Source organism: Zonotrichia albicollis, chromosome 6 (genome assembly GCF_047830755.1).
Source record: "Zonotrichia albicollis isolate bZonAlb1 chromosome 6, bZonAlb1.hap1, whole genome shotgun sequence".
NCBI classification, from domain to species: Eukaryota; Metazoa; Chordata; class Aves; order Passeriformes; family Passerellidae; genus Zonotrichia; species Zonotrichia albicollis.
In genome coordinates, this window is record NC_133824.1 from 41,034,519 (window position 1) to 41,048,114 (window position 13,596).

The 13,596-nt window shown below is 52.4% G+C and overlaps 2 protein-coding genes across 3 annotated transcripts in view; one reads left to right on the forward strand and one right to left on the reverse strand.

The window, feature by feature from the left end:
* SLC67A1 (solute carrier family 67 member 1) overlaps positions 1-9,548 on the forward strand; it is a 77,848-nt gene extending 68,300 nt beyond the window's left edge. For both annotated transcript variants that reach the window (XM_074543322.1, XM_074543321.1), the window contains 3 exons: positions 379-480; positions 4,231-4,351; positions 9,248-9,548. In XM_074543322.1, the coding sequence (XP_074399423.1) occupies positions 379-480; positions 4,231-4,351; positions 9,248-9,435 (411 nt within the window). In that variant the 3' untranslated portion in view covers positions 9,436-9,548. The remainder of the gene's footprint in view (positions 1-378; positions 481-4,230; positions 4,352-9,247) is intronic.
* Positions 9,549-10,984: 1,436 nt separating this feature from the next.
* PHLDA2 (pleckstrin homology like domain family A member 2) lies at positions 10,985-12,579 on the reverse strand. The gene is made up of 2 exons (XM_005486577.4): positions 12,001-12,579; positions 10,985-11,418 (listed from the first exon to the last, which is right to left on the reverse strand). Exon 1 carries the CDS (start codon positions 12,429-12,431, stop codon positions 12,033-12,035), a length of 399 nt encoding a protein of 132 aa, XP_005486634.1. The 5' UTR covers positions 12,432-12,579; the 3' UTR covers positions 10,985-11,418; positions 12,001-12,032.
* Between the last annotated feature and the right edge of the window lie 1,017 nt (positions 12,580-13,596).

Below are 13,596 nucleotides of genomic sequence, written 5' to 3' on the forward strand. Positions count from 1 at the left end.
CAGTTTTTCTTTGAGAGGTCCTGCCAAGAATGAAGACCGTAACATTGACTGTATTTCACAAACACATCACAAGTTGTATCTGCAAGCCTTTTTAGAAAGTTTCAGTCACTGCTGCTGAGTAGGCAGTGATGGTAAACTCAGGCATGCACCCTGAGTAAAACTTCCATCTGATGGGATGGATCTCTCTCTAGAAAGCAAAACACTTGAAATAATGGATCACACCTTCCAGACATTTACTGTGACAGTGAGGTCCTTCTTTGTCAAAGAAACCCTGATGGAAGAACCTGTTTGCTTGAAGAAAATAGCAATTCTCTTTTGAGTTTGTTTAAATTATGATGTTATATCAGGTTTAATGGTGCTTATGTGTTTCTTTGCCAGGTTGTCCAGGGTTTGGTGGTTGGGAAACTTGCCAGTCGCTGCTCAGAGATGACCCTGCTCAGACTCAGCGTCTTCGTCTTCGCTTGCGTGGGCCTGGGCATGGTAAGTGGGGTGGGAAATCACCCACGATGCCTTTAATGCCTTTAATAATGTCACAAGCAGTGACACAAGGTCTGTGAGGCCTGGCTGTGAGCTCTGCCCCTGGAAATGCCACCTCTGGCTCTCTCAGGTGGTCTTCAGGGCAGGGAGAACCAGCTCTGCTGGGCCTCTGCGCAAACAGAGCCGCGCTCAACGTCAGCATTGCGCCAAGCCGTGATAAAGAGGCATGTGAGTAATAGTTATGGGGATTAAAAACTGTATTAATCTTGCACTGAAACTTGCTACGTCTCTCCTGAGTCACCGGATTTGCACAGAAATCCTGGCCTGGTCTTGTCAGCAACTGCATTTCCTGGACTACCCAGAAAGTAAATGAAGATTATGGTGGGGAAAAATCATTGCAGTTGTGTATTGCAGTGAGACAGCAGAGATTGTGCCCTCTCCTTCTGGGGCTTTATTTTTGTCTAATCCCCCAACATGAGAGCATTTGGGGAAGGAGGTAGCGAGGCAGTAATTTCGTTCCTCCATTTTTGGGATAAGTGATGTTAGCTGTTGCTGGTTGTGTCCACACTGGTGATGGTTGATGCCAATCTCAAACAGTAATTGGAAAACTGAGTGGATGTAGGTAGCTGTGCTGGGAACTGTGTTTGCTCAGATAAGCCACTTTCAGGGCACTGATAGCTCTGCCCAGCCCATGGGGATGGAGGGAAGGTGCTTGCAGTCCCTGTCAGTGCATTGGACTCAAAAGAAAATTGAGCTACATCAGCCTTTCAACATTGCCTGCAGGATTTGGCCTTGAGCCTTGCTGCCAGGATGCTGGTGGTGCTCCCACTGCTGCAGGTAGGATGAGTGCCATTCCCACAACCAAACCACAGCTTTGGGGAGGTCAGGGCCAAGTCCTGGAGGGTGTTGAGGTTTGTGGCTCCCAGCTACATGGATGAGATGAGGCACCTACACAGCTTAGCTAATCTGAGGCTAAATCGTGTTTGAGATGAGGCTGTGAAGGGAGGATGGGTGCAGACCAAGGCTTGGCTCTGCAGATGGAGCGTGGTCCCTCTCCTTAAGGTTTTTGAGGCTCCAGAGGATTCTGTCAGGTGTAGAATGCTTGGGAAGGGTCTCTTCCAATTGGTGTCATGCTCTTTGGGCTGAAATCAATGTGCCCCCTTAACATGGGACATCTGCACAGAGCTTTGATGCTCCTGAGCATGGCCTGGGAAGGACTTTGAAGGGCTCCCCATTGTGTTTTGGTCATGGGTGGAAGCAATTAGGCGGGACCAAGGTGGATATCATCTAGAGAGATGAGCACCCCCAGCCAGATGCAGGGCAGGTGTTGCTGGGACTGAATCCCTGTGCTGAAGCCTAATCCCATGGGAATCAGGCAGAGCAACAACATGAATTATATGGCTTTTATGCACTGAGGTGCCACTGACCTCAGGGAAGGCTGGAGGCAGGTGGAGGTGGGAGAGAAAGCCTTGGTGGCAGTGGAGAGGCACACGGGGCAGCACAGATGTCCCAGCGCAGGAAGGCTCACACTGGCTGCACAGGGAGGAGAACCAGGAGCCAGGAAGGGAAATCATCTTAGAGCTGCTAATTATGCCAAGCCCAGAGGGCTGTGGACATCCTAACAGCACGGGCCTGGGCACAAGGGTCAGCAGTGACTTCCCATGAGAGCTATTCATAGGCAAATGCAGCTGGGGTGCCTTGTTAAAAAGCGCTCTGTCCAAGTGGCTGCCAAGAACACATCCGCTCTGGGGTGGCTTTCAGTCTCCGTGGGGATGAGGGCTGTCACAGCAGCAGCCCCAAATGCAGAACTTATTGGGTGAAGATTTTAATCCTTCACAGCTGCTGGTGAAGGAGCGTCCCACCTGCTGTGCCCTTGCAGCATGTGGCCTCTACACGCAGCAGTTCCCCTCCCCAAAGGATGGAAGTGAGGAGAAAGATGAGCTGTCAATAAAGACACTCCAGAACCCATCCTGGTATCACAGGCAGGGGAGGTGGGCTGGGGCGTTTTTGGAAGGCTGGCACAGGCAGCAGCAGACAGACAGTGCTGCAGCTGGGAAGAGGCTGCAGGATGTTCCCAGCAACAGGCAGCTGGAGAAGGGAAGGGGTGGGCTGGGAGTTCGGCAGTAACACCTGGATAAGGAGAGGAGGGAAGAACCAGTGTCTGATCTGCAGATGTGAGCTGGGAGAGCGTGGGCAGGGCTGTGGGAGGGCTTGGCAGTTGCGATGGGGAAGTTTTTCCCCTTGTCTGAAGGCACGGCTGTACCTCATCCTGCCTGCGTTTCCCAGGCATTTGTTTTTCGAGTTGTCTGCTGAGACTCCTGATTCTGCCTCTCACCTAAAAATTGCTTTCAGATCTGCTCACCACAAAAAAACTATTCACCACCCAGAGCTGGGGAGTAGCAAGGACTGGGCTCTGCCTGGCTCAGTTCTCCCTCAGCCCCTGGGAAGTGAGGAGCCATTTCCCCTTGTTTAACAGGAGACACAAGATATGCCTCTGCTCTTTTCTGCTCACTTGCTCCAGCCCATGAGGGAGTCTGTACAAAGCACGAGGGATTAAAACTGATTTTTTCCATGAGCTCCGCAGTGTTGTCCTGCAATGACATTTGCCCTAGCAAGGAATTAGTCTCCTTCCTTTTGTTTATGTACCAAATACCTGTTCCTCTGTCTTTCTTCTCTGGTTCCTTAATCAGAAGTGCCTAGATCTTAAACAAAATGTAAGCAAAGAGCCCCTTTGAGGAGAAAAACCTGGCTGTGTGTAACTCTAGAGGGGAACTAGGAATAAACCTCAACATTTCCAAGTCATTAGTGAGCAATGTCTCTGGGCTCCTCCATCTTCTGTAGCCAAGAGGCAGGGACCAGATTTTAGGACAGAGAACTCCAGAGAATGAAACTTCTGGCTAAACCAGTGACAGAATAACCAGCCACAATAACACACCTTGAGACATGGGTTAGGGCAGAAGACTTGCAATAAAGGGGGAATTTCCTTTCCATGCCCCAGAGAAATCCATTCATTTGACCAGCAGGGCTTGTGAATGAGCTGGGAGCTGCTCCAGCCCTACAGTTTAGGGAGCCTCACCGCTTTTGTTTCAGCATTAAACAGCTGGAGGGATGTCTCCGCTAAGAATATGTGCAATAACAAAATCATTACTCTCCCTAATTATGCTCGCTAATGTGCACTCATGGCCAGAAGACCTATTCCAGATTACTGAATTTGGTGAATTTATTAGCAGGGAAGCAGCAGAACAGGATTAGAAATCCCAAAGGTACGGTGTTACATAATGCACCGTGCTCATTTATTTTGACAGGCTCGGTTTAGTTTTAATTATTTATGATAATGAACCAAAAAGCCTTCTCTAGGCTGTTTTGTATAAGTAATGGAAGCTTCCTGAAGTACACCACATACATCTGCCGTTCAACATTTCCTCGGGAGTTGGACACAAGACAGAAGACAGGGGGAAGGGATGTCACTAATTCCCAGATGCTAAAAATACCCACAGCAGTGCCAGGGAAACGTGCTGCCAGATTGTAGGGTATCGTTTGCTCTGCATGCTTGGAATAATTCACTGCAGACAAATGGCAGGCTGTGAAAGACCCCACAATGGCCAAAGCCGCACCACCACGTATCATTTGTGGCTCCCACCATTTCCCTGAGTCATGGGTTTGACTCGTGATTTTCCTCCAGGTTGTTTCTCGCCACAAAGTCACCGTGTGAGCTCTTTGATGATCTGTGGTCTGTTGTGTGCTGTCCCCTAGGCCCTGATGAGGACAGTGTGGCACTACTGCATCATTGCAGCGCCGCTGGTGTTTGCCTTCAGCATGCTGGCCACCATCACCGACAGCATCCTCACCAAGGCCGTGCCCCCCTCCGACACTGGTAAGACTCTTCAAAAAAGGTCACATTGGTGTTTTCTCAGCTTTGAGTCCATTGGGCACTTCCCAGCTCACACCACAGCTGTGGAGCACTGGGTTACCAGTGGGTGAACACCCAGATCCGGGTGGGCACACAATGGGTATTGGCAGCCGATGAATGGGAGTGGTGGGGCTAACACAGGATGGACTTGAACAGCCTTGGGCAAGTTCTTCTGTCCTGTGCTGCCTGCTGACATCCACAGTGGTGGGTACAGAAAGGGAAGGCTTTCTCAAGCTCTCTTTTCCATGGAAAGCCAAAGTATGTTCAAAAAACCAAAAACCACTGCTGTTCCACTGTGACAATGTCAGAGAGGGCTGCTTGTTCACACCTTTTTAGTTAGGGTATCTCAGGAGGGGATTCTGGATTACTGTTGGCAATCATGCTTTGCCTGATGCAATAATTGCTCCCTCTCTCTGTTTTGGCCTTGTTTCATGAGAGTTCCTATATTTTTCTGCAAGACAGCAGTGTGAGACACTTAAATCTTTATACCTGGGGCTTTAGTTCTGTTGGTTAAGGAAATATGCCTACATTATTGTCATGGGAGCTTGACTGAGTTTGTGCAGGGATGGAGCTGGCTTAACCTGGTTTGTGTCTTTTGCTCAAGCCCTCTCAGGGTTTGCTCCCAGGGCAGGTACCCAAGAGTGTCTCTGCTTTAGCTGAGGCTTTCTGGGATGCCAGTCTGCACCCTTCATCTTCCCTAGCAGCTGTCTGAGCAGATACCTCTGCACAGACCCTACCAAGAATGGGAGCTGTAGTTTGCACAGCCTGTTAGTGAAGTTTATAAAGCACTTTTGAGATGTTTCTGGGTGAAGAGCTTTTCTGAAAATCACTTCAGTAGTTTATTTGTAGAGCTGACCCACCACATCTCCTACAATTGCTGGGAGCCTGTGATTTTCAAGTGGGATATTTCCACCTGCAAGGACCATTTATCCCCAGTCTTTATCTCCCTAGGAAGAGTCTCAGCCCCTCTGCTCAGCCGGGGAAAAATTTGCTGTTTCATGACTTGGAGCAATGTTCATGTGAGGGAGAGCCAGCGGGGAAGGGCACCAAGTGGCTTTGGGACACACAACCAAGCTGGAATTCATCCAGGCTCTTCTCAAAGGGGTTTTGTGAGGAAAACCAGAGCAGTGCTTAGCTTTTGGAGCCCGGAGGCAAGCTTTGGTCAGGGAGGAAAATGGGTTTAGTTGCCTCACCCTGCTCCCTGCTTGCACATGTTGTTAGGCCAGCCTGTGCCTTGGCGGGATGGATGGTCTCCCCTTGGCAGGGTGGGATTGCAGGGCAGGATGGAGGCAGAGCTGTGCAGATGCTCAGGAGCAGGTTGCAGGTCATCAGGGGATGCCATGGGCTACTGAGGGCTTTCCCCTGCCTGTCCATCCCAGGCTGATGCCATGCCAAGTGCTGCTACAAATGCAGAGCTCTCTGGCACAAAACTGGGCGTACCACAGAGGGACACACTGGCAGGGAGCATTGGGAACTGGGGGAAAACCTTGTCTCTGCCACTCCTTCCTGGCCCACACCTTTCAAACTGTGCTTTTTCCTTACAATATTTATGGGGAAAGAGGTACTAATGGTCCTGTGCTTGTTTTGATTGTACCCGGGCAGGGGCCCGGGCGAAGGCAGGAATGCCTGACACAGCAGAGCCAGCAGGCTGCCCTTCCCCAGCAGCTGCAGCAGTGCTGGCGTGGGTGTCTCACAGAGAAATGCAGCCATTGAAATGCCTGCCATCCATCCCTGGCCGTGGGTGGCACCCACAAGGGCTGCTCCACCCATACAGCAGCCTGAGACCGGCTCTGCAAAGAGAGGTTTTTGGTGGCACGTTAGAAACCCTTACCATGAGTGTGGAAATCTGGTTTTATGAAAAAGCTTTCCTGTCGCTGTGTTGAAAACCTCGGCACTCGCAACAACTTTTAGCTAATGCAGGGACATCACACATTGAGAATTAGCCTTTGGAAGCATCACTTTTGAGCCTTGCTGCTGTCTTTTCCTGATGTTTTTGGTCAGTTTTTAGCCTGTGGAAGCAATGGAGGTTTTTCTTTGGGTCAGGAAGAGGCTTTCTGAAGGAGCTGGAGTTCAGGCTGAGCTCAGGTGTCCATCTCAGCATGGGGCTGGGATGCATGGGGCGTTGCAGGAGCGTAGCCTGTCCGCCCTTGCTAGACACTGAGTCACCCATGCTTGCATTTTAAACAGGCGTCTCAGAAAGGGAGCAGTGGGAGGTGGCAGGGCACCATCCCCTGCACCCATCAGCCTGCCTTAGATCCGATCCAAGGTCACTTCCTTCCGAGGCTGATGCTTTTGGCACTTGCTCTTTGCTTGCTCTCAGAGCTCAGGCTTTGCGCAGAAGCAAAGGTAGCAGTAATGATTTAATTAGTTTCCCTTTGATTTTTTTTTTTCCTTCTCTTCATCTTCAAAGGCAGGAAGAGAAAATCCAGCCCCACACGCACGTGCTGCTCAGCTGGACGCATGAGCTGGTGGGAGGGCAGCCCGGAGCCCAGGGGGACTTGCATCCACACAAGCACTCCTTGTCAGCCCCGGTCCTTCCCCAAGAATGGAGGTCTTGTTCCTGCACAGATCCCCCCGTTCCCGAGGGAGGGAGGCAGGAAGCCCAGCAGAGCCTCCGTGCATAACGGGCCCGTGTGCTCTGATTTTATTGTGCATCAGAACCTGAGGAGAGGAGTTTGCAGCCAGGCAGGACTTGGGGTGCTGAACCCCCCACTTTTGCTGGAGCTCTGCAGGTTCAAAGGCGGCTGCTGGCGACAGTGACCTAATGGTTAAACGCGATTGCCCCATGGGCGTGTGGCTGATCTGGGCCAGCACCATCATCTGAGAAGCAACAGGATGTGAGCTGGAAAGGAGTCGCCCGTCCTGGAGCGCCGCCAGCACCCAGCCCTGAAACCTGCGGGAGCAGAGGAGATCTGGGAGGGGAGGGGAGGACAGGCTCCCAGGCGGCACAGGTGGTGCCAGGGATGGGAAAAAGGAACGGAAAAAAGCGGGAGAGGGAGAAAAAAGAGCAGGGAAGGTGCAGAAGGCGGGACAGCTGTGACAAAGCAGGTGAGCATGTGCTCTGGCAGAGCTGCGCGAAGCAATGCAGGAAATTTTCTGCCGAGGCGGTGACTAGTCCCAGTTAAAGGTCTTGCCTTCAATGAGATCTGTCACATGTGCAGCTTTGCCACAGAGCCACGGCCGTGCTGCAGAGATGAGATTTACAATGTCCCAAAGCCCGAGGGCGTCTGACGAGGGATCTAATTTAAGCCCATTAAACAGAAATTATCTTTCTCAGCAGCATGTTGGAGAAGTGCAGAGGGGAGAGCCCGGGCTTTTAAGACGATGGATTTCTGCTCCAGAAAAAAAAAAAAAAAGGAAAGGGAAAAAAGTGCCTCCTCAATCATAAGAGCCAGTTTGGCAATTGCACGTAGTAATTAGTTTAATTCAAATACCTAGAGGGGAAAAAATAATTGCAAAACCTGCCCAGAGAGTTTGGTGGTTGTGGGATGGTTCCCATTGGCAAAGGGTCAAGGCAAGGTCCCACCCATCGCCTTTGTGTTCCCATGCGTGGGAGGAGCGCTCGGCAGCGCTTCCCGGGAGATTTCCCTCTCCACATGGCTACACCCTTGGCTTGGGCTCATTGCACAAGTATTTTAAGCACGCTGATAAAAGCCCAGCAGTCGCTGCCCGGCAGTACACGAACACCTGGCTGCCTGCTCTCTCTGGGAGCTGGGGATCATTTCCCCGTGGCTGCCCACGTTAAACATCACACTCCTGCTCTGCTTCTTCTTGCAAACAGGACAGCATTCTCCTCATCCTTCCCAGCCGTGTGGTGACAGCACCTCAGCTTGTGTCTTAATGGAAAACTGATGCCAGCAGCTCAAATAATCATACTGATAGTAAAAAAATAATTGCAAACATCATTTCAGAGCTGGGCACAATTTTATTGAATACACTGCCAGCTTGCTGTTCCTCCCAGTGTTGGGGGCTAATGATTTGCTGGCTGGCCGGGTATTTTCTGCTCCTCTGAACATGACAGCTGTCCTGAACAAAGACTGCAGGACAAAAGAGCATCCTGGGTGTGTGTGGGACAGCCTTGTCTCCCAGGGGATGTCCTGGCCATCCGTCTGCACGTGGAAAAAACCTCACCTTTGCCAAACTGGAGGTGCTTCCCCATCCCCTGGGTTCCTGCTAAGGATGCAAATGTGAGAGCTGCTGGAGGGGGAACCGGCCCAGCAGGGCAAGGGCTCGCATATCCATCCAAATGGAAATATCCACTCTTTCTGCTAAGGGGGGTGGGGAGTATCTCAAGGGGGTTCTGTCTTTATCTGTGGTTTTATTTATTTATTCTTAAAGACCTAGTTAGGCCTAACCCTGTCACTCCTGCTGAAGAGCTCTGTTTCTAGGGAATAAATGGCAGTAGTAGCTTGGGTGGAGCAGAGCCCACTCAGGTAATTAGGAGATTGGAAGAATCTGTGTGATTTGCTAGGAAGGCTCAAACATGACCCTAGAAATTACCCATGCAGTGGTTACCAGCCCTGCCAGGTGAGATATTCAGCAGCACCCTGTGGTGCCAAAGGCATCCCTGGACCCTGGTGAGCACCCACTTTGCCTTTTGGGCAGTGCTGTGATTGCCCAGACCGCTCAGGGAAGAGCTGAGCTGGCTCGTGGTGGAAACTGGTCCCTGTGCCTGCAGGAGTCCCTAACCAGAACAAACCCTAATTGGACCGCTATAAATTAATGCAAGAAACCATTTGAAGTGATTTGCTGCTACTGGAGGGGAGCAACATCAGGGATGAAGGGGATCTTGTGTACCCTTCTCTGCTTTTCCATGCCAGGACTTGCTCTCACCCTGTGTGTCTCTGCCATCTCTCCTAGGTGCCATGCTTGGGATCTGCGCATCAGTGCAGCCCCTGACCCGGACGGTGGGTCCAACCATTGGTGGAGTTTTATATAAACAATTTGGAGTCTCTTCCTTTGGCTATTTACAGTTAATGGTCAATTTAGGTTTGTTTGTTTTCCTCTTGAAGAGTAAAATCCCACTGGAAGAGATGAAAAGCCAATAACACAGTTGCAAGAAAGTAGCCCCCTTATCTTTCCCATAGAAACAAATTCCTGAGGGGTTTTTTTTGTTGTTGTTGTTGTTCTGGAAATCTAGAATAAAACAATTTGAACAATCCTTCCATTTTGTCAATATTTGCCTCTAGAATAAGGGACAGATCAGTTTGCAGAGGTCTTGGAGCCATGCTGGAGCAACTGGGGGCCATGGGACCCCTGGAGCTATCAGGTTCCTCCCATTAAGCTCCCTCAGCAGTGGCTGTCAGGGCAGGAAACAGCCCCCAACCCTCAGCTGTTGTCAGGCAGCATTCCTGCTTGGATTCACTGAAACTGAAGGGATTAGGAGCCAGTGCCTTTGCTCTGGTTTGGCCTTTTACTTCAGTGCTCTGAAATAGTACCAAGAAAAAACAGGGGGTAAAACACATCTGCTTTTGAGCATTGTTTTGCTGCATTAAATGCATCTCCAGCATTCTCAGGTTAGAGGGGGCACCGAGGCCAAAGGCTTTCAAATGCTGTGGCCAGAGGTTTTCTACATCCACAGCTCAGGCATGTGCAACCCTGCCTGTGCGCGAGCTGCCGGCAACGAGGGACGAGGATGCAAAGCCCCGACGTACCAGGCTGCAGTGCCAGAGCCTCCCTGCCACTTCCAGAAACTGGGCCAACCCTCCTTCCAGGTTTTTCCCCTTCCTGTACTGAGTATCTCTTACTCTTACTACAGGCTTACGTAATTACATACTTTGCAACTTCTTCTAGTACAAAGTCTCCTGCAAGAATTGTGCTGATATTGGGAAGGGGAAATTACCCGCTGGAAGTGACCAAGTTTGGAGCAAGTACTTTGTGTGCTGTGCTCACAGTCCTGACTGCCAGAATGGAGTTGTGTGCTGCAGCATTGCTCTCGAGGAAGCCCAGGTCAGTTATTGAGAATTGAGCCTCACAAAAAAACCACTCAGCACTTTTATCCAAAAAATCAGCTAATTTTTCTCCAAGTTTCTTGGTCCGGGTGCTATGGGAAAAGAGCCTGCCTCCATTCTTCAGTTATCCTGGAGAAATTTAACTCTGTCTAGAGACTGCAGAGGTGAAGGAAGAGAGGAGAGCGAGTTCAGCTTGCTTTGCTACAAAGCTGAGGAATCCATGGAGCGTTGGCGCTCTCATTCCCAAACCAGGAATCCAGTTTTGTGCCTTAGCACAGCACTGAGCTATGGGGGCTGGGGAGGACACAGGGCATTCACAGAGAGCAGCATTTTCCTGTGGCAGGGAGCTCCTGCGCCTTCTGCAGCTGCCATTACTGGATTCTGTGGGAAAGACCTTCCAGAGGAGCACTTCTGCAAGCTGCGGTAGGCTTTTCTATCTCCACCACTGACCAGAACTGAAGCTCAACACATCCTCCCTCCCTGGCTGGGAGAAAAGGTCAAATACAAACAGGTTATCTGGGCTTTCTCCACCTCCCACTGCCCAGTCCAGGGCACCAAAAGCCAAACCTTACCCACTCTTCTTAACCCACTTCACCACTGCCTGTATCCACAGATATGCCTCAACAAAAGTTACTGCAGCCCAGAGTACGGTAATAAAAAGTGAACATTTCAAGTCATTTATTTGGAATGGACACATTAATGCAAAAGCAATATTAAGACCAGTAACTGCTGAAAGACATTCAACAAAATAAATACAAATATAGATACTACAAATAATTTAAATTGTGTTTAACACCACCAGTCAGTGTTGAATCTTCCTTGCATCTCATAAATAGAAGATAATAGTTCACAAAGCTGTGCCACTCAAAACACGTGGATGCTTTGCTAGAAGTCCTGTATGAAAGTCTTTGGTTTTTCTTTATGCATCTCAGGCAAAGCTCAGGGCTCTTTGCTCAGCAGCCACAACGGGCTTGGAGAAAACCAAGCTGCTTCCAGCTCTCTTCTTTGCTTTCCTTCATTGGTACCCTGTCCCATTTCAGTCCAAGACACTCGATCTGGTTTATCATCCAGTGGTAAGCTCTGAAGGTAGCAAGAGAAGTGGGTTAGTAAAACAAGCAACACAACAAGGCAAAGGGAAAAAAAAAATGAGGGGCTTTAAAGGGAGAGTAAGCATTGAGCATTTATTTTCACAGATTTTTTTTTTTTTAGCAGATTCTGTGAGGAAAGCACTGCCAAGTGCCATTACTTATTGCCCGCCACCCCCACACCGTTCTCTCGGCACTGCACAAGCGCGGCTCCCACCAGAAATTCCCCGCCATGCACCGGAGAAGGGGCCAGAGCCCCGCGATGGCTCGGGACAGCACCGTGCCCCGCGATAGCTCGGGACAGGATGGCTCGGGACAGCACCGTGCCCCGCGATGGCTCGGGACAGGGCCGTGCCCTCGGGACAGGGCCAGACCGCCGCGATGTGTCGGGACAGGCCGTGTCCCGCAAGCCCCGGGCGGGCAGCACGGCGCGGTTCGGGGCGCGCCCGGCCAGGAGGGAGCGCGGAGCCCCTCGGGCTGCGCGAAGCGAGCGCCGGGGAGTGAATAATTGTAAAGGATCGAGCGGAAAGCGCACGGAGAGCGGCGGCAGCAGCGCCGAGGGGCCGGGCGGGCTCACCTGGGGCCGGGCCGGCCGGGCGGGCGGGCGGCTCAGGGCGCCCGGGCCAGCCGCCGCTCCTGGGTGCCCGCCGCCTGCTCCATCTCCTGGCGGCTCTTGAAGTCCTGGATGGCCCGCTTGTTCTGGAAGTCGATGAGGGCCATGGTGATGGAGGCGTTCCAGCAGCTCTGGTCCGGACACCGAAAGTCAATCTCCTTGCGGTCTTTGGTGACGATGGTGAAGTAGATGTACTTGCCCGTGCGCTCCACGCAGTCCACCTTGAGGATGGAGCCGAAGCCCAGCTCCTTGCCCTTGGCCCGCTTGTGCCCGTCGGGGAAGAGACTGAGGCTGTCCTTGGTCAGCACCACCAGCTTCTTCTTCCATAGCTGGAAAAGGCTGTCGCTCCGCTTCTCCAGCTCGCCCTCGCGGATCACCTCGGCTTGCATCTTCATCCTCGTTCCCCGGCGGTGGCTCCGGCTGCTGCTCCCACTGCTGCTCGGGCGGCGATGACCGAGCCGCGCCGCGATGGGAACAATTTATTGCAATGAATCAGCGCCGGGCGCCTTCCGGTGCCTCCCCCGGGGAGCCCGGCCCGCCGCCCCCTCCCGCCCCGCCTCCCGCCCGCCCCCCGGGCCGCGCTCCCGCCCGGCCGCCCCTGCCCGGGGCCTGCGCCATGAGGGCGGCCCCGGCCCACAACCGGGGGGTCCTGGAGGCTGCCCCGGGTGGGTGGGCAGGCTGCGGGGAGGGGGTGCCTGCCCCACGGGCTGCCTCGCCGGGGGCTTCCACTCTGCTGCTGCTGCTGCTGCCGTATGAGGGGACCCCAGTCCTGCCTGCCCACTGCCCTCCCCACCCGTGTTTCCTCTGCCCGCGGTGAGGAGAGGGCCACTGTGATCTGAGACAGCCCCATCTTGCCCCTCTGAGCACTCCCTGCCCCTTCCCAGATCCCTAATGGGGTACAGGATGCTCCCAGCACTGTTCCTAAGGGCCTGGGTCTGGGCATCTTCACAGCATTGGATCTGCCCTGGCATCATCTTTCTCTGGGGCAGAGGGGCCTGAGCCAAGCCCAGGGTGCTTTCTGCCATGTCCCATGCACATCTGCTCTGAGTCCAGCCCCTGGTCACCCCAAGAGACTCAGCCAGGGCCTGACCAAGCCCACCAGCTTCATTTGAGACCCTGCATCCCACCAGGTCTGCCCCATCACCATCAGCCCTTCCTTCGTCCTTTCCTGAAGGCAACCCACCTCTCCAATTTTCCATTAATACTGCTTCTCCTTATTTTTATCCCCTGCAATCACTGGGCTGATCCCATTTTCTCCCCCTCAGCCCATTCCCTCCTCCAGGGAAGGCCCCACAGTTCCAGCCTGGGCAGTGCCCAGCACCATGGGAAGTCAGGAAAGGCTCGGCAGCTGGAGGTGATATTTAAGAGGCACGTGTGAGGCTGCAGTCCCTTTCTTTTGGACACCTCTCATTTTGTCACTCCTTCACGATAGTTGACACAGGGCTGATCCAGCTTCCAGCCGAGGGCAGGGCTGTGATTAACGAGCTGTTTCTCGCTGTTTCTCCAGCAGCATTGGCTCAGGTATGTACCTGGTGCAGCATCACCTTCGGACTCTGAGCG